Source organism: Osmia bicornis, chromosome 2 (genome assembly GCF_907164935.1).
Source record: "Osmia bicornis bicornis chromosome 2, iOsmBic2.1, whole genome shotgun sequence".
Classification (NCBI taxonomy): Eukaryota; Metazoa; Arthropoda; class Insecta; order Hymenoptera; family Megachilidae; genus Osmia; species Osmia bicornis.
In genome coordinates, this window is record NC_060217.1 from 2,253,447 (window position 1) to 2,280,983 (window position 27,537).

At 36.8% G+C, this 27,537-nt stretch overlaps 4 protein-coding genes and 1 non-coding gene across 7 annotated transcripts; 2 read left to right on the forward strand and 3 right to left on the reverse strand.

Annotated features, from left to right (window-relative positions):
• LOC114874154 (A disintegrin and metalloproteinase with thrombospondin motifs 18-like) lies at window positions 1-6,329 on the reverse strand. Its single transcript, XM_029183154.2, has 15 exons — window positions 4,906-6,329; window positions 4,587-4,832; window positions 4,293-4,417; window positions 4,138-4,230; window positions 3,803-4,038; window positions 3,332-3,484; window positions 3,144-3,263; window positions 2,695-2,827; window positions 2,465-2,631; window positions 2,090-2,393; window positions 1,501-1,633; window positions 1,057-1,322; window positions 708-973; window positions 377-632; window positions 1-308 (listed from the first exon to the last, which is right to left on the reverse strand). Exons 1-15 carry the CDS (start codon window positions 5,432-5,434, stop codon window positions 54-56), a joined length of 3,282 nt encoding a protein of 1,093 aa, XP_029038987.1. The 5' UTR covers window positions 5,435-6,329; the 3' UTR covers window positions 1-53.
• On the forward strand, window positions 3,975-27,383 carry LOC114874158. Of its 3 annotated transcripts, none has more exons than XM_029183164.2 (5): window positions 3,975-4,041; window positions 23,882-24,141; window positions 24,443-24,769; window positions 25,192-25,857; window positions 25,916-27,383. In XM_029183164.2, the coding sequence occupies exons 2-5, from the start codon at window positions 23,902-23,904 to the stop codon at window positions 26,126-26,128; spliced, it is 1,446 nt and encodes a 481-aa protein (XP_029038997.1). In that variant the 5' UTR covers window positions 3,975-4,041; window positions 23,882-23,901; the 3' UTR covers window positions 26,129-27,383. The 3 variants fall into 3 exon arrangements, with proteins under 3 accessions (XP_029038997.1, XP_029038996.1, XP_029038998.1); XM_029183163.2 differs by lacking the exon at window positions 3,975-4,041 and adding an exon at window positions 12,956-13,042; XM_029183165.2 differs by lacking the exon at window positions 3,975-4,041 and adding an exon at window positions 12,956-13,042 and having other exon boundaries at window positions 25,192-25,845.
• Window positions 6,874-8,836, reverse strand: LOC114874159. Its single transcript, XM_029183166.2, has 3 exons — window positions 8,432-8,836; window positions 7,809-7,975; window positions 6,874-7,666 (listed from the first exon to the last, which is right to left on the reverse strand). Exons 1-3 carry the CDS (start codon window positions 8,496-8,498, stop codon window positions 7,397-7,399), a joined length of 504 nt encoding a protein of 167 aa, XP_029038999.1. The 5' UTR covers window positions 8,499-8,836; the 3' UTR covers window positions 6,874-7,396.
• Trnam-cau lies at window positions 18,171-18,242 on the forward strand. Its single transcript has one exon. It is a non-coding gene; the product is annotated as a tRNA-Met (tRNA).
• Window positions 22,045-23,025, reverse strand: LOC114874160 (defensin-2-like). Its single transcript, XM_029183167.2, has 2 exons — window positions 22,832-23,025; window positions 22,045-22,402 (listed from the first exon to the last, which is right to left on the reverse strand). The coding sequence occupies exons 1-2, from the start codon at window positions 22,926-22,928 to the stop codon at window positions 22,182-22,184; spliced, it is 318 nt and encodes a 105-aa protein (XP_029039000.1). The 5' UTR covers window positions 22,929-23,025; the 3' UTR covers window positions 22,045-22,181.
• Window positions 27,384-27,537: the final 154 nt, after the last annotated feature.

The window sequence follows — 27,537 nt, forward strand, 5'->3', positions numbered from 1 at the left end:
TAACATTTGTAATAATTGTAATTAGTATTGAAGTTTATAGAAATTCTGTCGAATTAGTCGCAAGTACGACAGCATCTTCTTCTGAATGCCGGAACATTACAATACCGTTTCAAGCTTGGTATAGAACAGAATCGACTCTCTTCTGACCAGCAACGATATGGAAATTCGATGGCTCTAGTTATATGATTTGTACAGGAACGAATTTCTGTTTTAATAGTTGGTCCATCGCAGGTGTAAAACGATTCGTTCTCCGGAGGAATGCATCGAGCTATTCGGGACTTTATGCCCTTTCCATTATCATTCGAACACTGTAAAGGAAAATAATGTTATGTAATAGTACAATATTTTTATAATATCAAACTTAATATTTTTTTACCGAAGACCATTCTGTAAAAACCCAATGTCCTGGACACGGAATTCTATTGCATTCTCTAGTATTCGTGGGCATGGACGTGGTTTGGCATACCGATGGTTGCACCATCGTTCTGTAAACTTCTAATTCATTATCTTTATTAACTTCGGTCCCGCTAAAGTCCGAATGAACGCAATAAAGTTGGCGCAATTGCATGCCATAGCTTCCACACGTGGTTGAACACCCCTCCCATGGACCTGGTAGCCATTTAAAGGTACAGCTGTAATATATAAAATGTATGTAACGAAAAATAATCTTTGAACCATACATGTTGATCGAGAGCACCGAATTATACCTGAAACCGTTGCATTTTTCTATTTCTTGACTCGGTTTAGTCATCAACGGGCACTTTCTTCGCGATACTATTTTCCCAGTTTGCTCGTCCTTGCAAACTATGATCTTGTGACGCGTTCCATTGCCACAACTCGTCGAACAGAAGCTCCAGCCTCCAAACAACCATTTATATCTGTTTTTCGAATTCCGTTTATCACGGTTTATAAAATATTTCAAAGAGGTTGTGACCGAGGCTGCTTGCTCTGTTACGCTTTGCGGTGTTACAAGCTGTAAGAAGAATAATTCAATAAAAAATCTTAAATAAGTCGCTTGTATACAATGATTGAACTTATCTATTTTAAAATTATTACCAAAATCACCACATCTTCAAAAGTAGTGCCATCAACCCGTACAGAATACGTATTATCGTCGCGCCTCTGAATTCGAAAAGCAGCACCCTGTGCTATTATTGAATATTTCTTCCGGAACGTCAAGTGTTTCTGCATGTTCCGCCTTCTTCGTCCATCACCTATCATAATTGTTAAGTTATTTGGATTGAAAAATGAAGAAGGTAGTATCGTCACGTTCAAGGACAGATTATAAGCCTCCCGTGGTATTATAGCGAGGCGTGTCACTTCTGCAAAAATAACAATAACATCTTAAGAATATCAAACAAAGTTGCGAAATTTCATTTCTTAAATGGAACGAAGTTCTCTGATATTTTTATCCTTTAATCTAATTAAGAGCGTTCTTCGAACTGCTATCCAACTTTGAGGAGAACTTCTAGCAATTGAATTTTGAACGACTAGACTGACCTCGTCGAAGTTTCCTCTGAAACTTGCTCATTACACTCTCGCAGTTCGAATGGTCCCCGTCGCACACTCCGCATACGTCGAAGACTTTCTTGGATCCTAAGACGTTGTCACATCCCATCTGATGGCACTCACCCTGTGAAGTAAAATCGAAGTTTCGCTATTAAACGACTGATCGGGATTTTTGTGACTTTTTAATTGAAAATCTAGATTATCAATTTTGACCATTAATAAGTGGTTGGACCATTGATAATTTTTGATATTTATAAATTTACATTAAATTAATAAAATAAATAAAATATTTATAAATTAATTACAATTAAAATATAATAAATTACTATTTATTAAGCAAAATCATTATATAAAATTTATAGAATAAAATCAGAGATCGGTGGTGTCCTTGAGAAATGGTCAGAGAAACCGATACCCATGTTATGTTTATGAGAGAAATCCGAATCACGCTATCGCGCGAGCTTTGAATTCGTATTCCGTAAATTAAAACTCGGGTTGTTTTGTTTTCTTTTGATCGACTTTTAAATCACTAGTTAATAATTAATTCGTGTTGCATCATCGGTAGAATCACTCCTGTTACCTGTATGCATATATCAGTCGACCCGTAAGAGCATGGTGTACCATCAATTAGATTTCTTCTAGTGTCAAATATCTCCCCGGTTTCTCTGCTTCTACAAATCAACCGGCATTTGAAATTCTCTTCCTCGGATTCATAAGGGAGCCAAGTGACGTTGTGTTTTGATAAAATTCCTTCAAGAAGTAGAGTGTCGGTGAGTTTGGAACATTGTTGAGCTCTGAGGTCAACTGGTATCAAGCATTTCGGTAAGTCGCATAGTTTGCAATCGTCAGTGGGTCCTGAACAATACTTCCCGCCGTGGATCGGGCTAGAAAGAATGAAAATTTATTTATGAATATATTTATATACGTCGTGGAATATTGCTAGAAAAATACTAACAGCGGTTTGTTACATTTTCGTGTTCGACATTGCACGCCTATTCCGCATGTCCTTGAACATTTTCCCCAGTCGCTCCATGCGCTCCAACCTCCGTCTCTAGGTTTATTTAAAACTATTCCCAAGTCCAAGTTTCTTCTATTCGACTGACATCGTCCGTTTATGCACCACTGAAATGATTGCATTTAAAGGTAGTATTTAAATATTGTCTATTATTTGTTTCTTAGATTTACCTTCGACACTCCGCACACCGTTCCTTCTAATGGCGGTCCTTTCTTGGTTTTGCAAGTTTCAGAAATATTACTATTGCCACACCATAGACGGGAACACGGCTCCGTAACGTCGAAAGTTTTGCAGTATTCGTAGCTGAATTAAAAAGTGGAACCATTTTTAAATTTAGCGCGCTTTTTTTCAAAATGGCGTCATCTAGTTTTAATAAGGAGAACTAGAAAGCGGCGTATTTTTTGCGCTTCCTATCGGCGAAATAAAGAAAGCTTATTTTTGAACGTGACACTAGATGGCGTTACATGTTCACGGAACGTTTCCGCGTTCAGCGACGCCACGGGAAACTTTATTTAAAAAACAGGATTTCCGGTTTTGTTAGTTTTACTGTTCACGGATCCTTCTTGCAGCTTGCGTAAAAAGGTATAAAACTTGTATAATATTAAGCTAATTATCCTACCCTTCTCCGAATTCAATACGACACTGTTCGTCCATCGAGAAAGTTCCAGTCTCACGAAACGCAGCTTTCAACTGCTTAGAGCCTTCGTACTTCGGTTTATTCGACAAGCAAGATCTGCGTCTGCAAATACCTATTTTAAGAGTATGTAATTCTAAGAGTATACACACGAATGAAACCCTTCTTCTCACCTCACCCTTCGATGGAACTCGTTCTTCGAACAGGTCGACCAGTAGAAGTGATGAAACGTCGCAGCTACCATAGGTGCCATCACGCTTCCTCGAGAGCTTTCTTCTTTGCAAGCATTTCCGTTAGACTCATCCCCGTCATGTGTCAAACCTAGACTACGGGAACACATACGTAAATCGTTGAAGCGAGATGAAGGTAAGTAATAACGTTTACAGGGCCGGCCCTAGGCCATACTAGGCGGCCGCCTGGGGCCCCCCAAGGCCCCCATAAGACGATTTTCTGTCTAAGAATACAAGAATGTTTACTTGAATATTAATCGATGTAAATGCGAATCTAAATTAGTTATACAAGCTTTAATGTTAATTTTATAAATTTTATTTCAGCTACTTTTTTTTATAATTGGAGCCCCGAAATCTCAGGGCCGGCCCTGATTGTTTAACAAGTTAACGTTATACATAATATGCAATACTCACATATGTGCAATTTCGTGTGCAATAATAAAGGCGCTGGTCAAACCCTCGTCCCGATTTAAGGCACAGGATCTCGCAGGATCGCATACTCCTGATACAGGCGCATATCCGGAAGGACCTCCGATATCTAGACGCGTTAACCATACTGCGACGTCGTGACGTATGTCTGTAGAAGATAACATTTTTCTGTTCCACCTGTTCACGTTTTCGAGAGACCTTCTGGCATCACCGTGGCAAACCTGGTAACAAAAATCATTTTTAATTAATTTCTTTTTTTTAACGTTTCACGCAGGTAAGAAAAGAAAGATAGATTGGAAAATGAATTTGAAATTGCTTACCCTACCGTCTCTTTTCTCGGTATATAAAATCATTCGTACAATCACTAGAATCATGTTAGACTCGAGAGATGGATCCGTATAGATTGCACTGACCTTGAACAGTTATGTAACCTTCTAATCAAGAATAATAATGAATAATTTTCTATGATACTTACGATGTTTAAAAGTGCCATGATATATTGTTGCACTCGAACCCCATGAAAATCAGTGACTGAGTAATCAGCAGCTATTCCAAGTTCTAGCCACCGTGGTGGTAATGATTTGTTAACAGTTTTTTTCTCTTAAAAAAAAAAGAATGAATACTTTTTTAATTGATTAGATTAAATAGATTTAGTTATTAGATTTAAGTTTTATCGGGCGGACCATGGAGAGAGCCTCAGTTTCAAATATGTTAAACTCTGTCGTTTAAAAATCAATGATATCAAATTATAATTTCCTATTATATTTACTCGACGTGCTTCTGTGCCACGTTGACCCGGAAAAGTAATCAATCTCTTCAGCATCTGCATCGACAGTCAACTGTTCCATTATCGTATCATTATACTCTGACGATACATTATCGTTCTCATCATAGAGTATCAATCTTTCTGCCTCCGGATATTCCGTATCGAACACATCTCCAGATAAATTATAAAACTCTTGGTTGTAACGATCCGCAGAGTGCCGCCTCTTTCTCTCCTTAACTTCTGATCTTTCTAAAAACGAATCCCTAATTTTAATTGCTTTGAACAAATTGAAAACTTCACAGCAAATGAATGCAAATATCACCTTCTCGTCTCAAGGAAACGATATTAGGATCATCCTTAGAGGACCACCATCCAGTCTGTTCCGATCGGTACATAACATGTTGTCCGTCGTTTAAAGGTTGGACGAAAAACGATTTTCTATCGATCATCATCAGAGCATACACGTCCTGCTCGCAAAGTGTCACCACTGCTAAAGAACTCTTATCGCCTTCCAGGTTACCTTGTCGAAGATTACAGTTCCCTTGGACAGCCTGGCTCGTTGGATCCATTTTATTCGAGTGAATCCAATCCACCGTGAAATTGGACGAAAGTATCAGTCGGTCGCTGGAAATGGTCCTCAATGTCCAGTTGTTAATCTCGAGGAAGACAGGCTCCTCTTCGTGGTCCGCGGTGGATCTTCTGTTCCTCAACTTTCCATTAGGGATTATCCTCGGATAGACGATCTCGTATTCTTGCAAACTTTGCAGAAAATCACTCATTCTCGATTTAGTCGCGATCGTGCCGAGCAACCACATGGTCAAGAGAAAACTCGGAAGTTTCGATTGCGTCATCGCTGGTAGGTTTTAATGAAATTTCAACTGGATTTTCTGAACTGATGTTCGAAACTCGACGAACATACTCGTTTGCCTTCGAATGTAATTACCGCTACCGTCACAATTCTATATTCGACCGATTCAATTTCGTCGGTTCATTTCGTTAGAAGGAACTTTCCCATGGTAGCTTTGAGGGTACCATTCGATCGCTATCTCTCGCGGTTACATGTTTCTTTGAATATGATAATTATCGCGGTGTTGGATGTTAAGTTGAGAAAATTAAGTAACAGTTATGGTAACGTTTTTACTGTGACGGTAAACGATGCAGCAGCAAGTTAATCGCGAAAAATGGAACGAGCGATAAGCGTTGTCGCGACATTTCGCACGCCTCTGTACGTGTCAATGAACGCGAATTTCAAACGCACGTGTTCGCGCGATGTATCTGGAATTTAGGAATTTGAAAATTAAAAAATTTTTTCATTTGAAACTTTTGCAATTGTGCAATTCTGGAAGTTAGGAATTTGGAAATTTCGGAATCTCACACAACTGGTGTTCAAATTTGCATTGCTTGCCAGATTGTTGAACAATTTCCCCGTCGATATCGCAAAATGTCACGAATTTGAAACGGTTTGTTTAAAGCGGGCACAACGCGAAGAGGTCTAGAGCGTGTTTGCCACGCGAGAACGACGAAACACAGCACTAAACTCACTGAAACGCACGCTAGCACGCGAGTGAAGCGGCCAGTTGTGAGCAAAAGTAAAGCACGAACTCGTGGCTTGAAAAAGCCCCAACGCTTGCCGCCCACTGAAGTTCTAATAATGGCAACTTTATGTGGCATCACCGGGGATGCCTGCGAACGCATTGTTCGTAAGTACGGCGTTAACGAGGATCTCTTCTTTCCTCTTGGAATTCCACGATTCTCTTTGACCGTGAACTCCTAATGAATCTGATAACGGAGAATTAAATCTGATCCAGCTTCTTCTCGTCGGATGAAAGAAATACGAGGGGAATCGGACGAGGAAAACTGTAAATGGAGTAACTTTGTTCCCTATGAAATCGTGTTAGACTGATGCATAGCAAATGGCCATTTACCAAAAGTACATTTTCTGCCATAATTTTACAACATAAAAGCGAGGAAAAGTCATTTAAAACTTGACGTTTGATGAAAATTATTAATCCCCGGATGGCGGACCATGGAGAGAGACCCAGGCTCCGCTGTTAAAGGGTTAAATAAACCATAAGTTAATTGCTTGCTAATTACAGCAAACAATTCAGCAGAAATTATGCAATTTTCATAGAAATACCTTTGAAGTGAAAAACAACTATAAGGTCGTGAGATCGAGGACATTCAATTGACGTTCAATCGAACCATTGTAGGCTTCTACGAATATGTAACTTTGAAAAAGGGATCTAGATTGCAGCTTCTGTGTGTATTGTTAAGAATTGAAATTCAAGGGTTAATATTTGTGGGTACAATTTATTAATATAAAGAAATTAGATGAAATGAAATTAAAGTGAACGTATTTCCACAATGTTGTTAAATAGAATGCTTGTCTGTAAGGCAAACGCTTCCATTTAATATTGTGTAACTACATATGCGGGTTAATTGAGCACAGCTGTAAATCAACAGTTGAAACTACGTAACATCGAATACACTTGATCCTATATAAACTGGATACGTGGTACACATTCCCGGTTTGACATTAATATTCCTGCGATAAATCGAACGACACATGATTGGAGTAATATTTTTATTTTCAAAAAACAAATATCACTTTTTTACAAAATTAAATTAACGTCTCCATAGATAATACATGAAACGTTCTCTTATAGATATGTTACAATTTATACGTTACAACGAGATGCAAGTAGAAAGGATAAATTACATATGAATGGAAAAGCGTTGGAATTCGATGAATGAAATTTCGAAATGGAAGGAGAAACTGAATTATTTACAAGGAAGATAGTTTATTTACAATATCACGAGGGATACATGATGATGGTTAAAGTGATCTGCAATATAAGAGCTAGAAATAGATCTATACCTTTCATTGTTAAATCATTGCTCGCGCCAGTACCGACGTTACAGAACGATTGTTCGCAACAAGTAGTGCAAGCGGACAGTTTTGTCCGTTCGCCGATCACTATGCAACCAGGTTCGCATTTGCTGGTACAGTTCCTCTCCATGGACCAAGTTTGAGGACTTGAAGTTGAATCTTCGGTGCTGGTGGTGTACGAAAATCGTTTCACCTACGAAAAGGAAATCGTGTCGCTTTTGCTAAAAGTGATTCTTCGATTGTTTTATTTAATTATTCGCGATTCGACTGTCTTTATGGCAATACGGAGAAGGGTTAATTTATCAAGAAAAATTTAAATTGTTTAATCATTTTACCATGCAGGTCCTTTTGTCACCAGTGCACTTGTGCTCGAAAGCGGTGTAATTTCCGGTCAGATTGGAACATCTCTCCCCATCTTCCATCGTGTCGCACTGATAACACCATAGATCGTTCACTCGTTCCGCAGCTGCATGAGTCCGATGTTCCGTTGATAATAGCTGCCCTGATAATTGCATTGAAATTTTCTTAATGAAATTTAAAAATACGAATTCGTTTCTGATCGAATTCGATATTTTCGATAAAGTGGCTCGATCAAGACATGATCTAAAATTTTACAAAGAAGCCGGTAAAAACGTCAGAATTCTAAATTAAAAATCAAGTAGACATACACAAGAATCATTAAAGGACCTAGGATAATCTTTCAACAGTACACGTCAATTAAATATAATTCCTTCAAATTTCCTAAGAACTGAAGCAACATCATAAGGATTTTTCATTCAGAATATTATTGTATACCGAGAAGAAAGAAAAAGAATGATATTACTTAATTAATTTCGATTACCAACAAAATATTTACCAGTTGTGTGATCTTCATTCGAAAAAAATGACCAAAGAAAGTGAGTAAAATTTTCCTAAAATATATACTTGAATGAAAGAAGAATGGAAAACGGCAGCTTACCATTGGCGAGCGTGATACTCGCGAGGAACAGGAAGCACGTGACAATGGCACATGTGTCGCCGGTCATGTTCACCAAGATCGCTCTTCCGACTTGGAGAATTAATCGTCACCTCTAGCTTTCCCGAATCCCGACTGCATCATCGTAAATACCAACAGCTGGTCTGGTGAACAGAGAGAAACGCGAGACGAGAAGATGTTGGATAACGTTACCGTGATAAACCGCCATGTTGCAGATAGTGGAGTCTGCGCCAGACCGTCGTCTGCTCTAGAAACCTCGAAACCCGTGGAAAAATCAATATCCATGGCGGTCGAAAGGTCCTGTCCCTTTAGCGGGAACGGAGTTTGACGTCAAACTTTCTGCGCATCCGCGTCACTTCCAGGAAACAGAAAGTTCAGCGTCGCGGAATCGATGATTCGCCACCAGTTAAATCGTACTTATGCCGAATGCAATTTCTGACCCACCAACATTTTCTCCTTACCGATAACTATGATCGATCTAGAAACGATCGAGGGAATGATTTTTAACCCTAGATTGCCGGAGCGAGTCAATTTGACTTATTTTTATAGAAAAACTTAAATAATTTTTTTTAAAACATATGTTGGTTTTTAATAGAATTATGAAATGTATACGAATACTAATTCCTTACCCTCCCACTTCTTAGTTCCAAAAATCCATATGTGCTATACCTATTTTGACGGACCTATTTGTCCGGCAATTTAGTGTTAACTTAGACCCCTGGGAACCGGAAGAGAATCGAGCGATAAATTTGTTGCGACTACGATACAACTTGGCTCCAAGTTAACCCTTTCCCTACCCTTAGTATAGAAGAGATCAGAGGTGATAACTATAGCTCGAAGTTCGACGTTCGGTGACTATAGTCGTCTTTAGAAACGAAAGGGTTAAAGTATTCAGAAGCGGCGTCGATTGATCTCCCGATGTTCGGTACTGTACTCTGCTATGTTGAGCGTGTCGTCTTATGACGCCATCCGGGCCTTACACTTGTCGTTTTATGACGACATCCGGAAATTTAAATTTTTAACTATCACTCTTGTAAATGATTCAGGTTGTCGTTCCATGTCTATCGTTTCATTCATTGAATTGAATCGATTCGTATGCGATTTACGTTGTATTATGTGGATTGTAATATATCATCAATGGAAGGGATTGAATAGGACGTTTCGTAATTTATCTCTCCGGTGTGTAAATTTATCATTCCCAAGGAGATAATATTATTTTAATGAAAAGTTTATCTTCGCTTTAATATTTTTCATCAGTTTACACTTCTGCCAGCAATTCCAATTTTGCAGCTTTCATCAAACGCCCTGAAAGCTAAATCTGCAATTCTCGTTCTGTTTCCAATTCAACGCATCGGATCAAACGTTCCGATCAACAGACGAGCAATATGTTCGATTGATGAAAAATTTGGCACGTAACGAAATCCGAGGGGAGAGAGCAGTGTTGGATCATTTCCAATTGCCGATCCAAACACTGTACCTGTTGAGTTGAAACACTGTTTACTCGGTCAGTGTAAGTAAATTAAGCCGTAAATTTGTCACCGGTTTGACAAACGAACTTCTCTAACCTCTGGAGTTCGTTTAGGATGATTCGGGAAAACGAGATGAGAAAAAAGGAGAAGCGTTTCCCGAGAAACGTCTGTTCCGACCTTCTTGTCAGGAGGAGAAAATAAATTGGTGATCTCACCAGGAATACTACGAAGGAACTTAATAGCATAGCCGACGAGAAGAGCTTCGCCTTGGAACCGTACCTACTTCCGATGATACGAAAGCCAGTTTGCTCGTACGTTTCGAAGAAATCGGATAACTAAAATAAAATAATTGTCCGGTGAAATTGTTTTACGAGGGCAGATACGTTTCTCATTTATGATTAAAGACGAAAACCCGTGGCATTATCATTTTTCCTCGGGGAGACTAATTCGATCGCGGGCGTTCCAGTAACCACCGGAAGGTTGAAATTATAACGAATCAATCGTTCTTCCGGTATTCCGACGCGTTCGGTTACAGAAGGAACGGAGAAATGATTTTCAATTGAAATCAGAAGTTCTCCTATTGCTTATTTCATAACAGTCTGCTGCAGTTGCATGTTTCATAGGGGTGAATAGCCGCAGAGCAATCGATTTCAGGTCTACAAGGGACAAGTGTTATTGCTCTCCCTTGAACGTTCTCAGTATGTTCTTTAGCTAAGTCTTCAACTTTTCCAGCATTGTGCTGATGATTTCACTTCTTGAAAACGTGAATATCAATTTGCAATTTCACTTAATGGTTCGCTGAAATTGTTTCAGGAATCGGCACCGTTATTATCACAGCTTCCGCTCTCTGATTATTTGCTTTAATTAAATCATTAAAACCGTGTTAATTAACGGTGAGAATTATCTCGTCGCGATGATTTTTCTTTGAAATAAATATAATTAATAGAGAGAATCTTGGGAGAGACCTTCTATTTTCTAAAAATATTTCAATTTCTGGTAATATTGATTACTGTGGAAATCGAAGCGTCATATATGGGTGACATGGGAGTCTGTTAATTACTGAACATTGATTTCGTAGGAGAAAGGGAATTAGCTGGTACAATAAGGGGGAAAGAAATCTTGGAAGGTAATTAATGCTCGAAGGATCGAGGTTTTATCGTATTTCACTATCAGGATAAGAACCCGAGCGATAATCCAATGCCACTTAATCTCTTTGGAGATAGAATCAATTATGGTTTAAGTAGCATGGTTACTGTTTGCGCGTGAAAAATCCATCTTCGGCGATTACCAGAAAAATAAGAGTAAAATTCTTCACCGATAAAATTAAAAGATACACAATTTGAATAAATTTTTTCATTTAACAGTCTACTTTCTTTATGGAAGTGGAGTATAATTATTTGAACTGTTACACGAGCATCGCGTTTATTATGCAAGAAATTGAAAAGTGTAATCCTTTGACGAAAGTAAAGTCATTTGACTAGACAACTTTGTTCATAACATCCTTACCATGGCAAGAGATCATGAGATTCTTCGTTAAAACTATCTCGACTCGTGTAATATATCTGAGATTACGAGGATTAAAGTACTTTTAAAGAAGGTTTTATCTTGTATAAATCCTACTCTTACTTTGAACTAGTGTGACGATAAATTTCCCTTGGTTAAATGAACAAGTGTTTTACTTAATTAAAATTATGTATTTTAATTATAATAATATCGTGAATATTTTCGAAGCTATAATAATTTTACGATTACAACTGAATCAGTTTGTTGTTATAACACGACATTTTAGGGTTTCATTGTGTTTCGGTTATTTCACCGACGCGTGAGTTATTCTTATTGTAGAAACTTTGTGGAAGCTCTGTGTGACTATTTACACAGGATATGGAGACAACAATTGTCTGGAGAGGCGTCATAATAATCCTGCGTTATAAAGCATGTGTATAAACGGAGAGGACAGATAATCCATTGTTTCAGAAGCGAGCAAGTTATGCTCTTGTTTTAACCTTTCCTCTCTGACGTTCAAGAATCAGCCTTAAAATTCAGAATTCTTTTCTTTTTTAAACATTCTCTATATTCTGTGAATAATATCGTCGTTTTGCGTTGCCTGTGTCACACTGGATATCCATCACTGGAATGTCGTGCCGCCACCCAAATCCTCTTTTTTTTTTTTCTCTCTCGCGATATATCCATGAAATGGGGTCCACGAGAAGCATCCCCAATGGCAATGACAGGGGAAGGTCCTTCAGACGGTGAATTTTATTCAAATTATCGATCATTCGTAAGCGAAGTGCGCGAGCAAGCACTTTAATCATTTCGCCGTATTAAATTATCGAAATTAATATGCAGACGTGAATGAAATAATTTTATTTATGATATTTTATTTGGATGGGTTGATTGATAAAAATTAACGTAGTTTAATGCAAAAAAGTGTAGAAAAATGAACGGATATTCTGTTATAATAATCGACGGCTGAAACATAAATATTTAACGACCCCGACAATGTATTTGATCGTCAATTTTCCGCACATCAGGGGCTGGAAAATCGTCGACACATTTAGCGTAATTCGATGAAATTCCCATCATCGGTGTTTACAGCGAAGCAACACGTGAGACCGCCAAAAGTGGCGTCAGTCCTTTCCACCCCTTCGCGATACTGACATCGGTCGCCCGTGGTTCCAACGGAAGTAGTTTAAACGGCTGAGAATCCGTGTCTCTGATTGGTCGTTGCGCTCTGGGTCGATGGTGGTGGGGGGTGCCGGGTCGTCGCGAGCCTCGCAGTACCGCTTCGCTTGCCGACGTGTTGGGATGGTTTCTCTGTACATTTCGAATTAATTGTCTTGAAATGTTTTTTTAACTTTGGTGACATTTCCTTCGTGATCGTAAAATATCTCTCTAATCTTCGTACGTGCGCGTGACAATAAACACACGCGAAGTTATGTATCTGTACACGTAGTTCGAGAAACGAATCGCGGAAATTATTGCACGTAGTAGTAGAACAATCTGCGAACACGGCTTGTGACTGTTGTTTCATAGTGGATACTTCCTGTTTAATCACGAATATTGCTGCTGTCTTTGAGAAAAGACCCAGCTGCTGTTCTTCTCGCCTGTTACTCGTCATTTCTTGGTGAGCCTTGATTTTTATATACAGTTATAATAGAGAATGAAATATAATATTAAGTCGACGATTTCGTGGCGTGATCTTACCTTGGACCACAAGCCCGAGCGTTATTAGGGATTTTGAATATCCCGCCGAATTGGGCACGTATAAAGATTGACAGGAGTGGTTTATACGTTCATGTAATAAATTGTAATGACAAAACTTTATGAATCTTTTTATTACAATAATTAATTAAAATGATTTTGTATTTAACATAGTAGACAATTTTAATGGCCGTGCGTTTCGTTCAGAAATTAATTTGAAAAATGAAACAACCTCGTTTTATAATTTAGAAAATATAAATTAGTGGATTTTTAATAAATAAGGATAATTAACGGGTGGTAATACTGATGACTAAAAAAATGAAATTAATGTAAATCATTTTATTTAATCAATACAGTCCTCGTTAATCATATAAATACTATAACTGACAGAGTAGATTATTATCAAATATAAAAACCTAACAATTTTTTATTCTTTTTAAACCGTCTGTTTTAGAGTTACCATTCGATAGTCATATTTGTACATGTACCTACCATGATTGATCGCTGTTTATTTTTTTATTGGATTCCCGCTGTTGAAACATATGAAAAAAATATTTCAAAAAGAAATATCGTTCAAGCAGTGACGGTGTAGGTGTTCCAATTGAAGTGTTCGAGGTGAGAGCGAAAAAACAAAACCAGGAACGATTAATCCTTTTTTTTTTTAAATTTTACGAGTTATTAATTTAACTTGTTAGATAGCGGACGTTAAATGTCCGATCACGCGATATCGCGTGCGCCCTTGCTGGTGCGTAAGCGTTACGGTGCACAGCGATCGGCTAAAAATTTTCCTTTTATTTTAAAATATGAAATTTTATTTAATTTTGGAGTGTTGGTTTTAATTTTTGTTAAGTCTGACTATCGTTTCTTTAACTAAAGAAATTAATTTGATACAGCCATTTCTAAATGTAAACGAAGTTTTCTGAGTAATTTCAGCATTAACGAGTCTCCGTGAAATCGTGTTTAATGTGTTTTTGAGTTCCTTATCTCGACTGAAATAATAACTGTACCTCGCTGGTAAAAGTTGTAACGATTTACGAAAAGTTTGAATTACGAAAGTTCTTCAATTTATCAGACATTGTCTACTCTCTTTAAAACTTTCTTCTTATTCGCCGGAAAAATATTGGAAATTAAACTTTTTCATTCCATTAGGACGATCGATGTGTCGATCCCACGCATTAATTTAATTTCACCTCTTAATTCATTTACGTTCATCTAATTGAACGACTAAATTATGTTAATTGATAATCGAGAAACGGGTACATTTAATCCCGCTTTGATTGATAGATCAAACGATTTCATTTTGTCAATTTTCTTCGTTTTTAATATTTTAAGGGTGAAATTGCAAAAAAAATTCAATTCTTATTTTAAAAGGGTAATCCTTTCGTTTATTAATCTTTAAAAAAAGATATAATAAAAATGGATTGCCCCGGGCAAGTGCCCAGCCCCTGCCCAGTGGTACAGGATTAATAAATCAATATAGATTTCTGATGGAAGGTTGAATAACAATAAAGAGAAAAGAGGCAGAAAACGATCATTAAATTTTATATAAGAGCCATTAGAATGCATGAAATAGCATCGTAAACAGCTGATTATTATTATCGATCACAGCTAATGAATTGAGATCAAAAGGCTTGAATTAATATCGAGCTTAGTTATTGTATTACAAATAGGTCGTATGCACTCACTTGACCGGTATCTGAAGTGCTTTGACCATAAAGGGCCACAACACTAGCCTACCAAGTGTAATACGATGTTACAGCAGACAATAAGGGTAGTGATGTGAAAACCCCTTAGTAAAGTAGTATTTAAAATAAAAATAAAATTGATACTTTGAATCAATTAAAATACATTATTTAATGTTACAAATTTCTAATTGGTATTTTAATGATACTTTGCATAATTTCTACCTCTTTTCTGTATATTATTTATTGCGGAGGTAAAAAGAGAATGTACGACCTTTTGTTTTCTTACTCGTCCAATACAGTTGTTCAAGTTTTTGCATCCTTTTGACGTCATTCACCCTCCATGTCTGACACTATCTAGTATGGGCAAAATAACACGTCGTTACGTATCTACAAAACAACGGTAATTTATCATTTTTACCGTGCTTCATCTTGTCTAGTTGTAATTTTTAATGAGTGCAAATCTTTCTTGTAATTCACTTTTTATTAAGAATTATTTGGAGTGGGCGGATACCCAAAAATTCGGGTCGGGAATTTTTTTTCAGGGATCCTCTCGATCCGATTATTACCCGATTCAATTCGAAGCTTGGGTGCCCAAATTTTCGGGTATTCAAGTGCTCGAATTTTGATAATAGGGCAAGTAAATTTCTTGAGTGCTTATAAGCGCCAGTAGCAGTGAAAGGGTTGAGGCGTCCACCGCCACAGTAGAAATAGTCAATATTTAGTCAGACACACGATAAAATGGGTTATTTCTCAACCATCGGATAGGCAGTTTGTCTAACCCGTTTGTACGGTAATAGTGCATAGCTGAAACGTTTTCTACTCTTGGAACTATTATTGAAATACTTCGCATTGCACGTATATTTGCAAAGGTATGCAGCTAAGAACCGCCCCCAGCATCTCCAATAATTTTCAAAACACAAAATTTCCAACAATTTTACAAACTCCAGCTCATGAATTATTATACAAGATTTAAAGTGTATTAAAGTAATTCATTTTTAGTTGAAATAATACTGTTTGAAAATAAGAAGAGAGATTCGTACGAATCTTTGTGGAATTTTCAGTTGGTAAAAGGCTACACTGGTTTTAAAGTTACAGCCTGAGGCTTTTGGTCGGTGGGAGTGACTTTTTTGCGATGGAAAGACTATTGTGATATATTTTAAAAATTGTAAGATAAAACTCTGGATAATTGTTCTTTGAAAACTATAATTTTTATAAAGAACAAAGTCATTCCTTTTTAGCCATCTATACATGTAGCATGTCTGACCCGATTTCATGACATAAAAGTATCGCAAAATAATACTTACGATACATCAATTCGAAGCTTAAGGTTTACTGAAAATGACTACATAAATGCCCCATCGATACTCGTAATACAAAATGGCCGGATGTCGATTGCAACAAACGTGACCGACTTCGAAACGTACAAAGTAAATTGTACCTTCTAACGAAGAATTCTCTATTCTATGTTAAGAATATCGATGAATCGTTGATATAGTAATTTTCTTCACACTTTGACCTTTAAATCGATGTACCATTAAGTGCCATTTTCAGATACTTTGTCATTAAATTGGGTCAGATTATCCTGATGAAATAAATATGGCTTTGATAATGCTGATGATCCCTGTTATCAAATATCCTTGTTCCATTTATACATTTATCACAGAAATACCATTAGTGGCTACACTAAACGTATTAAATACCACGAATTCCGAATGCACGTCTAAATTAACCGATATAATTGTTCTACCGCATGTGGCTCCTACGTATATCTATATTCATTAACCCATTAATTCGTTACTCGAGTAAAGGGAGCAGAAAACCTAATAATTCTATTTTATTTTCGTGAACAAAGGATTCTTTATTTTATAACCAGCCTCCTATCCCTTCGGAGAAACGTTTAATATTTAATCTTTAAATTGTTCGTTGACGGGCATCGGTATCTCCTGGTAGAATTTATGCTGAAATTTCGCTTGAAAGGTAGTTGTAATTAATTATAATTAAAGACTGCCCTGGAGTTCCACGTCTCGTGGACCCAACAAACATGTGTTCTTTAGTGCAAACGAGATTGCATAACTCAGATCTAACAGAATCCTCGTTTAATTGTAATTGAAACTCGCAGTCTATCTTAATTGAACCATTGGATCATTCGATAATTAGCATTATGGTTGATACGATTATTTGTTTGATTTTATAAAAATACTTCTTCGTAAGGTGAGAACGGCTTTCCCTTTAGATCTTTTAATTCACTCGATGTGTTTCAAGGAAGGTGAATCAGAAGGCAATTCTCTCTTCCTCCTTTCTTTATATTCCAAGGATTGAACCGTGCTCGACGAGAACGGTAACGAGATCCTGCGAATCGGAAATTGGACTGTAAGAAACAACGGTAAAGTTTCCTTGGAACACGTATCCGGGTGCGTTGCACGCATCGACGTTTCTCGAGCAATTTCAATCGATGACAAAGACAAGAATCTCCTGTTCCATTGCAAAGGATGATATTCTCAGAGTGAAGTATAAAGAGAAACTTTTCTAAGATTTCAATTGACCCGTTTGATGCGCTCTTTCTCACCATACTGCACGAATCGTCGAGTTTAACACTTTTCTTTTATTATACCTGATAGAATTGTTTTACAAATTTCGAAACAAACAGAGGAAATCATAAAAGGCAAAGTCAAGATTGTTTAAGGAAGGTAACAGACACGTGGGAAAACTGTGCTAAATTCAACAACGAAATTTATCGTGTTATCGTTGGATCTTCCTCAGCAACCCCTAATGTTCTTGGATTATTCCTGACCTCTTCGTCGCTCGTATCTCACGATCGTTCGACGCGAATCTTCGATTCCGTACGTGTTTTCTATGATAATAAATTTACCATGGAATCCGGAATGTTTGTGTTCTTAATCGACCGAGAAATATTTGACGTAACTGGTTTCGTGATTTAATGCTTACTGAGATTGTTTTAGTCTGGTTTCCTGGTATTTTGGAATCAATATTTGATTATCAGTCAGCCATTCGTTATTTAAATAGAATATTCTTGGATCATTTATCATAATTACATTATACGAATAATGGTTATTAGCGAATTACACGACAGCTTACTTAACAGTTTGTACTTAATTATTGTATTAGATGAAACGGGTGTTATAAGCTCAAACAAAAGCCAGTGTACAGGTAACGAAGTTGAAGGCTAGAAATTACCACAACCTTGCTCGTTAATCACACGTTGCCCTCATTACGGTTAAGATTTACATGATCGTTAACCGTTCCCTATACACTGTAATTTAATAACAATTAATGAAGAAATAAGAATACAATAGATAATCATCCCCTGCTATACTTTTATATTAAATTAATAACATTTCACAGAACAGCAGAGTGGCGCAGTGGAAGCGTGCTGGGCCCATAACCCAGAGGTCCGTGGATCGAAACCACGCTCTGCTAAGGGATGAAAAAGTGTTTTTTATTACTGAAGTAACGTTTTAACGATACATTTTTAATAAAATATTAATTTGCATAGAATGATTAATGATATTATAAATTGATATCAAAATGATTAATATCAGGAATTGGTGCAAACGAAAATAATCTTACCCCATAATATTTGCCATCGCCATCGTGCTATAAAATTATCATGTTTGAATAATTCTAAGATCTTGAACGTCTATACCAGCTATCTGTTAAATGAAGCAAAATACTATTCAATCTGAATAAAAATCTTTTCAGCCAACATAGCAGTCGTTTCGCGAAAGAACTTTTCACAAATCGATTTCCATTAGCAAGCCATTCCAGCGTGTTAAACCCTCGCTGTTCATCATATCTCGTTCTTTGACAGTGTTCTTCTTCGTCTCTATCGAAGCATGCAAGGTCCCTCCGTCGTTTCTCCCTCGACAAAATCGATCATCACGCGAGTCGTGTAATTTTTTTCTCTTCTTTGTCTTGGCGAAAATTTCTCGTTATTCGAAGCAATTAATTTCCCTTAGCACCTAATCTATAGAAATTCCGTTCCGTTAATTGAAAATGATTTAACGCGTTGATTATCGTGCCAGCCATGTTTGAGCGACGCTTGAATTTTCACAGGAATTTATCCCCCATATACCGATATTATAATAATATTTCTGGAATTGTAGTACTTAAAAATTTTAGAATTTTGGTAATTTGAAAATTTGAATGTTTAAATAATATTACAGAGGGTAGATCTACTGCCCTTGGACAGAACGTGTTGAAACTGATAGCGATTGTTCGCAAAACGTTATTTCGCATGTAGCCAGCTAATAAAAGTGGAAGTATCGATTATCGTTCAACCAACAGGGAACAATCTTTGTCCCGATCAGTATTATTGTCCAATTATTGGAAGAATTCGAGAATGGACTCAGCTTCCTATCGGCATTGTCCGCATCCTGTTCGCTCGGTTAATTGGATTTATTCATTGAAACGCATCTTCATTTCGTCGATATCCAAATAAGTTCTGCAACGTGATGGAACGTCCGCGATGTTACTTCGTTCGAAATCGGTTAAAAGAAAAGGATTCTATCAATTGGCAATTGTCCTTTCGTTTCTTTTCTTCGAATGCTACTTCTAACAAAATTTGAAACACAATCTAAAAATTATTCAATTGTAGTAGAGTCCAGAAGTACTTAAAATTTACTCGGTTTAGCGAGGATAAGAACCAAGCCTCTGGCGTTAATTTGGCAAGTTTCAAACACTGTTACGCGAATCCTTAAAATAAAGGAACTTTTCCCGTTCCTTTCGAAACAGGTCATATCTTTATTTCTTTTCCACAAATTTCCCAAACTTTTATCGACGACGTGTGACGTGTTATCAGGTTCCTTTTTATACGATACCAAACAACAAGTATGACGTAAAACACGTACAAAGGGTTGTACCGTTGGTGAAATCGCGTGGCTAACTTTCACATGTATATGTGGAAAAAAAAAAAATACAAAACAGCCAGCAACTTGGTGGACGCTTTAGCTTTATGCCTTGAAGAGTAGAACCGTGGTCGCGAAGCTCGATCGATAGACTATCTAAAGCTGCACTCACCAGGTCTTTGCTTTATTGGATATCACTCGATATCTTTCAGGGAATCGCATTCGAGTGCGGTCGATTGATTCGAACACTGAGCACGGCTAAATCGTGCCTTCTTTATGACTAAATTTCACATTTCAGAATTACTTGGGCGAAAATTCTTGGAAGAAGTTCTATTAGGTTGTTGCAAATCTTAAGAATTTGAATGATGACTTAAAAGTATTGCAAAATTACACTTATATTGTATCGAATTAAAGATTGAAGCTTGAGAAAAATAACGGTATAAACGGTTCATTAATATTCTCGATACAGAACGATTGATTATTAATTAAATCAAACAGTGAGGTATTTCGAGGTATATTAAGTTCGATGATGATTTAATGACATAAAAGTGTCACACAATCACACTTGGAACACCTTGATTTCAAGCTTAAGGTGTAATAAAAATGAAATTACGAGGGCTATTGATTTCATAGAATATACGATCATCGATGTGTTAACACGTTGATTGGCGCGTTGATTATACTCGTCGTGTCTCGTACGATGTACTATAACAGAGATTATCGAGAACATTGAAAATTAATATTTTAATCTAACGCTTCGATTTCCTGTTCCAAACTATTAGGATAATTACAGTGATACGCAGAGGTGTAAAGACGAGTTTTTTAAAATTTGATTACATTATGTATTATTTCTGTATCAAAACGCTTTATTTTATTTTTTTTTTAATTTCGTCGTTTATGATTAAAAATTCTGATGCACTCTATCTCTGTTGACCAGTTTAGCAGCATCACTCAGAGAAGGATATTACGTTCTGTAAATACATGAATTTCAATTTAACTTGGCGACAACGTAAAACGAACGGAGAGTAAACGTCACTTCCATTTCACTGTAATTCTCATTTACTTATTCAATGCTTCACATATTCCGATATAAAATTCTTGCGATCGACATTAAACGTGTTCAATATTAATGAAGCTAAAAATATAATTAACTGTATGTCACGTCTCAATTGGGGTCATTTATTAACCCGAAATGTATCTTTGATATCTCCTTAAAATATCGAAATACATTTTATTCAAATAAGATTAAATTTTAGCTTGAAATATTTAAATTTATTTTCTTTGATTTTTATCGATTTTTACATACAATCAGAGTGAATAATTTGAAATTCAGAAATCTACCAAAAAGTCTTTGATCATATTTTTAATAACCTTTTGCATGAATTGTGGGTTCAAAGTTTAATATCAAAGCAGTGTATTTCGAAGGTGCGCAAGTTTCTGCATGCCATTGGATATACGTCAAGCATTCCTGTATTCGATGAAATGCAGCCTTTGCTCTGCTGGCCTTGTAGATTAACGACGATGTAGAAGCAAGGTTTTGCGTTTCAACTTCAAAGTCACAGCGTTCATGAAATACAGTAAATCGTAAGGTAGAAGTTACAAAATAAAAGAAAATTATTTCTCTGGAAGTAAAACACATTAAAAAATGCTGAAATACTTGACAATATTCTGCTGTGTGATTTATAATTTTATTTAAATTCGTTTAGCAAGGTAATTAATTCAAATTTTCGCGCGTATGTCCGACGGTTCGCCAGAGGCCTATATATAGGGGACCCCTTTCGCTAGACTGTCATTTTCCGCGGGACTGCGCACGGGGAAGGGTGGTAAGCAGGGGCATCGCCATTTTCCCCGGGGAAGGCTGATTTGATCGCGAATGTACAATCGTACATATTATTATTTGCTTCCAAAGTTTGCAAAGAAAAAAAAGTGCAGAATCTAGAATAAAGAAAAAGAAGAAGATTAAATGAAAGGATCAATATTAACGATATTAGAGAGGGGTTTCTTTTGAAAAACTTGATACCATGGATAAAAGTGGTACCAAACTTTGACATTCAATATCTATCGAACTTTGACATTCAATATCTATCGGAACATGGATAGTAAACACACGTTCGCAGACGGAACTAGGAACACTCGTATTGGAATCGCAAATAAGAGGATATGCGAACACGTGCAAATTATTGATTGTGCAATTTATTTTCAAATTTTCGCTGTCGAGTTGAATAAAAAAACAAGTAGCTGGAGTTCGAAAAAGTTGAAGTGCATGAGATGTAGATATCTTGCACGTAAATAAATTGTAGATTGTATTATTTGAAGGGTCTTAAATTCAAAAATATTAGTAGGAATTTCATAAAATAATGTAGCCACTTAATCAATTGTGTCAATGATTTATTATAATTCAATTACGCAAAATGCAGATACAGTAAAATATATTGAAATGTATTAAAATAGAGAATTAATCGAATGAGACAAACGTATCCATGTGAGAGATTCAATGAAATTATAGATTTAATTAGCGACACACGCAAACGCCACCTCGGCAAGAACCACCCCTACGACGTTGAGCTAAGCACCTGATGGCGCAAGCAGAGTGATTTACGGTGAACCATTTAGATTGCCATGATAGAACGTCGCAAGTTACCCGCCGTTGTCGAAGGGGTGTCAAATCTGTGGATTCATCTGACGATTCCACTTGTCTGGGCTCAACACCACCTGATCCATCCTCGACTTCTTCTATAAAAATATTTAAGGTTTTAGGGAAAAAGAAATTTTTTTAGACTTTCAGTTAATCAGAAATTAGACACTTGGAAATAACCAATTGTCAGCATGGCAATTAAGGTGGTAAACACCTCTCAAAATAAGAATTTCTTCAACTAGCAATTACTCATTCCAAATTATAAATACAAACGAAGGATTTATGTAGGCAATTTTGTGAAATTTTAAACTTTAAATTGGTGTACCATAAGTGTTATTTTATAATAATTTTATGTCATCAAATCTAATAAGAAGAATTCCATTGTAATCCTAGCTTATATTAGAACAAGCCTACTAATCTGAAGGCTCGAGTTCGAATCTCCTTCGGTGCACAATTTTTTTTTTTCATTAAATTTAATTAGCAATTGTTCACTTTTTAAATTATAAATATATATACATGTTACTTACTTAATTCATAAACTGGTCCATCATAAACTGCTTCCGGGACACTCGCACCGTAAACGCAGGCAATGGTAGCCAAAATACAAACAACCGCGAGTTTCATGTTTCTTACAAAAGAAATTGTATCGTGAACTTGAGAGAGCGAATTTCTTCCTACTTCTGCAACTCCTTCAGTGTGATTCCTGAATGATACTTACGGAACGAAAATGGTCCTTTATATACTGCATCAAATCTTGAAATAGACCATTCTTCCTCGGTCTCCATCCTTTTTCCTTGTCCACTTCCCTTTCCTGTGGAATTTCCTTCTGCATCCCGCAATCAAGATTTCTATATAATAATTTTATCTTACCCTGTTGTCATAAAAATTTGTTGTAAATAAAAAAAAAAAATATCACCTGCACCCCTTTCGTTCTAAGTGCTTCGTATGACAAAGTTTGAAGTAGAGCACGTTTCAAATTTGCAGCCCCTTTGTATGTAGAAAAATCATTCGGTTCGATGATCTGCAAAAATAAAGGAGGAGTTCGCTGATTCTGCGGATAAAAATAAACCGTATTTTATAAATCGATATCGTTCACTTAAGAACGAAATTTCTTTGGAAATTCAGACGTCTAGCCATGGACCAATACAGTTTTATTAGTCTGTTTCATATTTTTAAAATTTTTATGGTAAGTCTAATGCAATTCGATGACGTTACATCAATTAAAAGCTTAAGTTTGTTAAAAATAACTGTACTTCTGTAAATTGATTTTCGAAAGGGTTTAATCAAAATGTATTGACGGAGAGTGGAAGGCAAAGTTAACGTCAAGTGAATCGAATCAGTCGAGCGATGTCACACTTCTCCTGGGAATAAAGTTAACATCGAATTTCTGTTCGCAAACAAAAATCGATTCAACTTCCAAAACGAACCGACTTTCGTCAACTTTTCTACCGTTCTAATGCACCTTTTATTAGTATCCGAAGTATAAATCACGGGCATTTCTTTTTATTGCAAACTTTTGCAGAAATTAAAATTTTTAATGAATCATCTAATTAACCGGCTTTCTATTTTTCTTACAGGAGAACTTTTTAAAATCAAGATGAGGCGGCAGTCGTATAATACAAATTTGAGTACCGGAAGCGGTGGCGAGCCACAGATCATCGTGGAGGAAAGCACTCTAGGCGAAGAGGAAGCGGAGCGACGTAGAAACGAATCCCCTCCTCGATGTATGGATCCAGATTCACCATCCTTGAATCCTTATCTTCTGTCCCCGTGGAGAGAAACCAGGAAGCATTCTTTGCCGACTCCACAGTGCACTTCCGGGATAACCGCGTCTCAGGTATCGTCTTATGATTATGTCAGGATACCGCTCAACAACCACATCCTTCATTTTTATTTTTATCCAAGACGCTTAATCCCTCGGTTCATCGAGGATAACATTTTATAAAATTATAATGGTGAAAGGTTTTACAGTTTTAAGAAGTTGTTTAATTATCCTGTTTAGTTGTTGCAAGAAAGAATTTTTCCTTCCAGGTTCCTACATTTTTATTTTGTGATTTTTGTCAGGAAATTTTAATTACAAAGTTTGTTAATTTTCTATGTATTTTTTATTCTTATTCTTTGTATTCTATGAATCATAGGTGAGACGATTAAGTGAACGAGGAGGAGAAGGTTCAGGACCGACTCCAAGAGAGGCTGCCTTCCTTGCCACTCTGTCTCAAGCACCAGCCCCTCAATCTGGTGGACGAAGACACTCGGTTGTTACAATTTCGAGGGTACCACCGACTTTATTTGGCCGTAATCGTCGCGAATCAATCGCTGCTTTTCCTCTCGGAGGCGCCACTAGAATATTGCCCGGTCGTAGAGATTCCAAGTCTGGAATATCTGGACCGCCCAGTAACAGCGGAAGTACCCATAATCTTCAGCTAGACATCATGGATGATATCGCTGAGATAAAGGCGCGGAAAGTAAGAACTCTATTATGTTAAATACTTAGAAGTCCCAAGGGAAGGTCTAAGAATGCCCACGAAATTTACAACTTCAGTATTTTTCATTTCAATTAAAATTGTGAAATTTTTAGATTCAATTGTGTTTAATAATTATAAATGGATGGATTATTCATTTGAGCTTGTCAAAGGTCCATTTACACACAATGGTACCACCATCGTACCATCATGATCTCTTCCTCTCCATTATCTATTTCCCTCGTACTGTAGGTTGAAAACAAAAGCAAAAGGTACTCGATGTCGTATCCAGATCGCAACCCCTATCAGAACGTTTATACAATGGGAGCGGTTAAATAATTCCATTTAAATAAATACCAGTGATCCAGATATCTTTGGCAAAAATGTTGAAAAGAATATTCTAACATAGGAATAATATGTTTCAGGTGCGTCTGAAGATGTACAAAACATCCACGGAACAAGTTTGCGAGATTCAACCCTTAGAGGGTAACAGTTCCACTCAACGGTACACCCAGTACCAGAAACGACGATTCTCCGAATTACCTCCTCCCGTGATGTCTCCTACATCTTCCCTTCGAAGACGAGCTTCGGAGTTGCCCAGAGCGTTGAGCACTTCCGTAGCCGGAGCAGCAGGGATCGTGTGCTCTAATACAGATCTGATATCGATACTGAGCTCCCTGGCATCGTCCGCGACAGAGATCAACCGATGCGGGGAAGAGAGCTCGCGAGATGATAGTAAATCAAGTTGGTCGGGTAAAACAACCGAGCAGAAACGAAATCGATTGAAAAGCTTTCGTTCGAACAGCTTCGACGTGTCCATACTTCATGGAGCTAAGAGCAAGCTCGCTGGTTCCTCGAAGGCAACAACGGCATCCGTTATGGCACCGTCGAATTGGTTCACGAAGAGGCATCAGCCGATGTCGAAGAAACAGAAACCCGAGGACCTGATCACGGCTAGTTTGAATTTCAAGTTTGATAAGTCCAAGGTCGTGAAGGCGGTCAAGGAAACTCTTGGAAGGACCTCCCCCACTATCGAAACCAGACACAAAGTTGTCTGGGATGGGAGCAGCGGAACCAAGGTGGATGCTCAGGTGAGGGGAGGGGATAACTTTGCACTATTATGAAAAATTTTAATTTTATTTATCACAGGTATTAGGCAGTGCAATAGAAAAGATTTTAACCCAAAGAGGAGGTGACACTGAGACGCCATCGGCTTCGACGAGCAAAGCTTCGATATCGCCAAATAAACCAAAAGCTAGTAAGGTAACAAGCTGGTTTTCAGGTAACAACAAGGACCAGGAACAGAACGAATCCTGTGAACCTGGGATTTGTTCTTCCTTGAAAGATTTATTCGTTAAGTAGTATGGAAACACAAACGTGGGTCTCGCGAAATTAATTAACAGTTCTTCGTTTAAGAATTTGTTCCGAGATTAACGCGACCTAATCTGATGACTGACAATCTATTTTAAGTTACAAGCTATTATCTCGGGAAAATGAATAATTTGTGACAATTTCTGTTTTTGTTTTCTAAACGTTTCTATTATTATTAAAACCCGTCAAAGGTATACGTATTAATTACGAGATAAATGTAACAGCTTTAAGGATGTACCTTTTTTATTATACTTTTTTACTGTTTATATTAGGTTTATAATAATTGCACTGAAATATCGCAGCTCTAAAGGGGAGGGTTGCTTTGGGTTGTCGCCTACGTCGAAGATTAAATCAAAGCATTCCTAAGAATATGGGTGATGAATTCCTATAGAAAATTAAAGAATGGATGATATGGCAATCAATGTGTTAAATAAGATAGATGTGCAAATTCCGCCAGTGTTTCCAAATTCGCCATCCATAAGAAAATTATAAACTAACAATAGCATTAGTGTAGAGTATATAGTATTTAATGGGTTTATTTTTAAAGATTTAGTTGCTTCCTTTTTTACATTATTATTTACAAGTTACTAACGGCAATAATAATATTTCATACGTGTTAATTCGTGTGCAGAGTGAGTGACAATTGTCATTCTTGCATCTGTCGATATAACAAATTTTCCCATATTTTCATACACGTGCAAATGAAAATTTCCGACATTAATGCTACCCTCCCTTGACCCCATTTCATTAAAAAAAAAAAAAACCAATACTTGAGTAATGTTGCTAAATAAAATGTAATGCGTGTATTTATTTGCCTTTGCGGGTCAAAGGCTCGTCGGATGATTGTAATATATTATATATTGTATGAATATACATATATATACATGTACGCAATAATTGTGTGTATAAAAAAATTAATCATATACTTTTAATAACGATGCGATGAATTGTATAGTAAAATATCGTATAGATTATTGGAACGTACATATGTAACATTTGTGTTACACCAGTCGATCATCGTTGAAATAATCTTCAAATGATTGTAATGAATAAATGTGACCAACTTATGGGAATCTCGTCCAGAGTATTGAGAAAAATAATGTATTTAATGGATTTACATGTTTCATTAAATATGACTGTTACGTACATGTATTGTTACTTGTACGAAATAACGTTAAATATTATCCTGATATTGTATTTATTGTTTCACCTTTCGCAGTGTTAATAAAGGCTACAATCATTCGAACGCAATTGTTTTCGATCTGAAAGATTTGCAAATTAATGGATTTATTTGTGATAGGCCAGGTGAATAAAAATTTAAAAGCATAATTTATTTTAAAAATTGATTCCTGTAAGTTTAATCATAAGACATTAAAAAAAACCGCCGTGAACAGTGAAGT

Excerpts from the sequence above, each read along its gene's own strand:
- LOC114874154 (XM_029183154.2), bottom strand. The coding sequence starts at position 5,434 with ATGACGCAATCGAAACTTCCGAGTTTTCTCTTGACCATGTGGTTGCTC. Across the intron at positions 3,264-3,331 it reads GAGTTCCATCGAAGGGTGAG|ACGCAGATCTTGCTTGTCGA; the intron begins GTGAGAAGAAGG and ends AGGTATTTGCAG. Across the intron at positions 2,394-2,464 it reads CGAAAATGTAACAAACCGCT|CCCGATCCACGGCGGGAAGT; the intron begins GTTAGTATTTTT and ends CATTCTTTCTAG.
- LOC114874159 (XM_029183166.2), bottom strand. The coding sequence starts at position 8,498 with ATGACCGGCGACACATGTGCCATTGTCACGTGCTTCCTGTTCCTCGCG. Across the intron at positions 7,976-8,431 it reads GAGTATCACGCTCGCCAATG|GGCAGCTATTATCAACGGAA; the intron begins GTAAGCTGCCGT and ends TGCAATTATCAG. Across the intron at positions 7,667-7,808 it reads GTGACAAAAGGACCTGCATG|GTGAAACGATTTTCGTACAC; the intron begins GTAAAATGATTA and ends TCCTTTTCGTAG.
- LOC114874160 (XM_029183167.2), bottom strand. The coding sequence starts at position 22,928 with ATGAAACTCGCGGTTGTTTGTATTTTGGCTACCATTGCCTGCGTTTAC. Across the intron at positions 22,403-22,831 it reads TGGACCAGTTTATGAATTAA|AAGAAGTCGAGGATGGATCA; the intron begins GTAAGTAACATG and ends ATATTTTTATAG.
- LOC114874158 (XM_029183164.2), top strand. The coding sequence starts at position 23,902 with ATGAGGCGGCAGTCGTATAATACAAATTTGAGTACCGGAAGCGGTGGC. Across the intron at positions 24,142-24,442 it reads CCGGGATAACCGCGTCTCAG|GTGAGACGATTAAGTGAACG; the intron begins GTATCGTCTTAT and ends TATGAATCATAG. Across the intron at positions 24,770-25,191 it reads CTGAGATAAAGGCGCGGAAA|GTGCGTCTGAAGATGTACAA; the intron begins GTAAGAACTCTA and ends AATATGTTTCAG.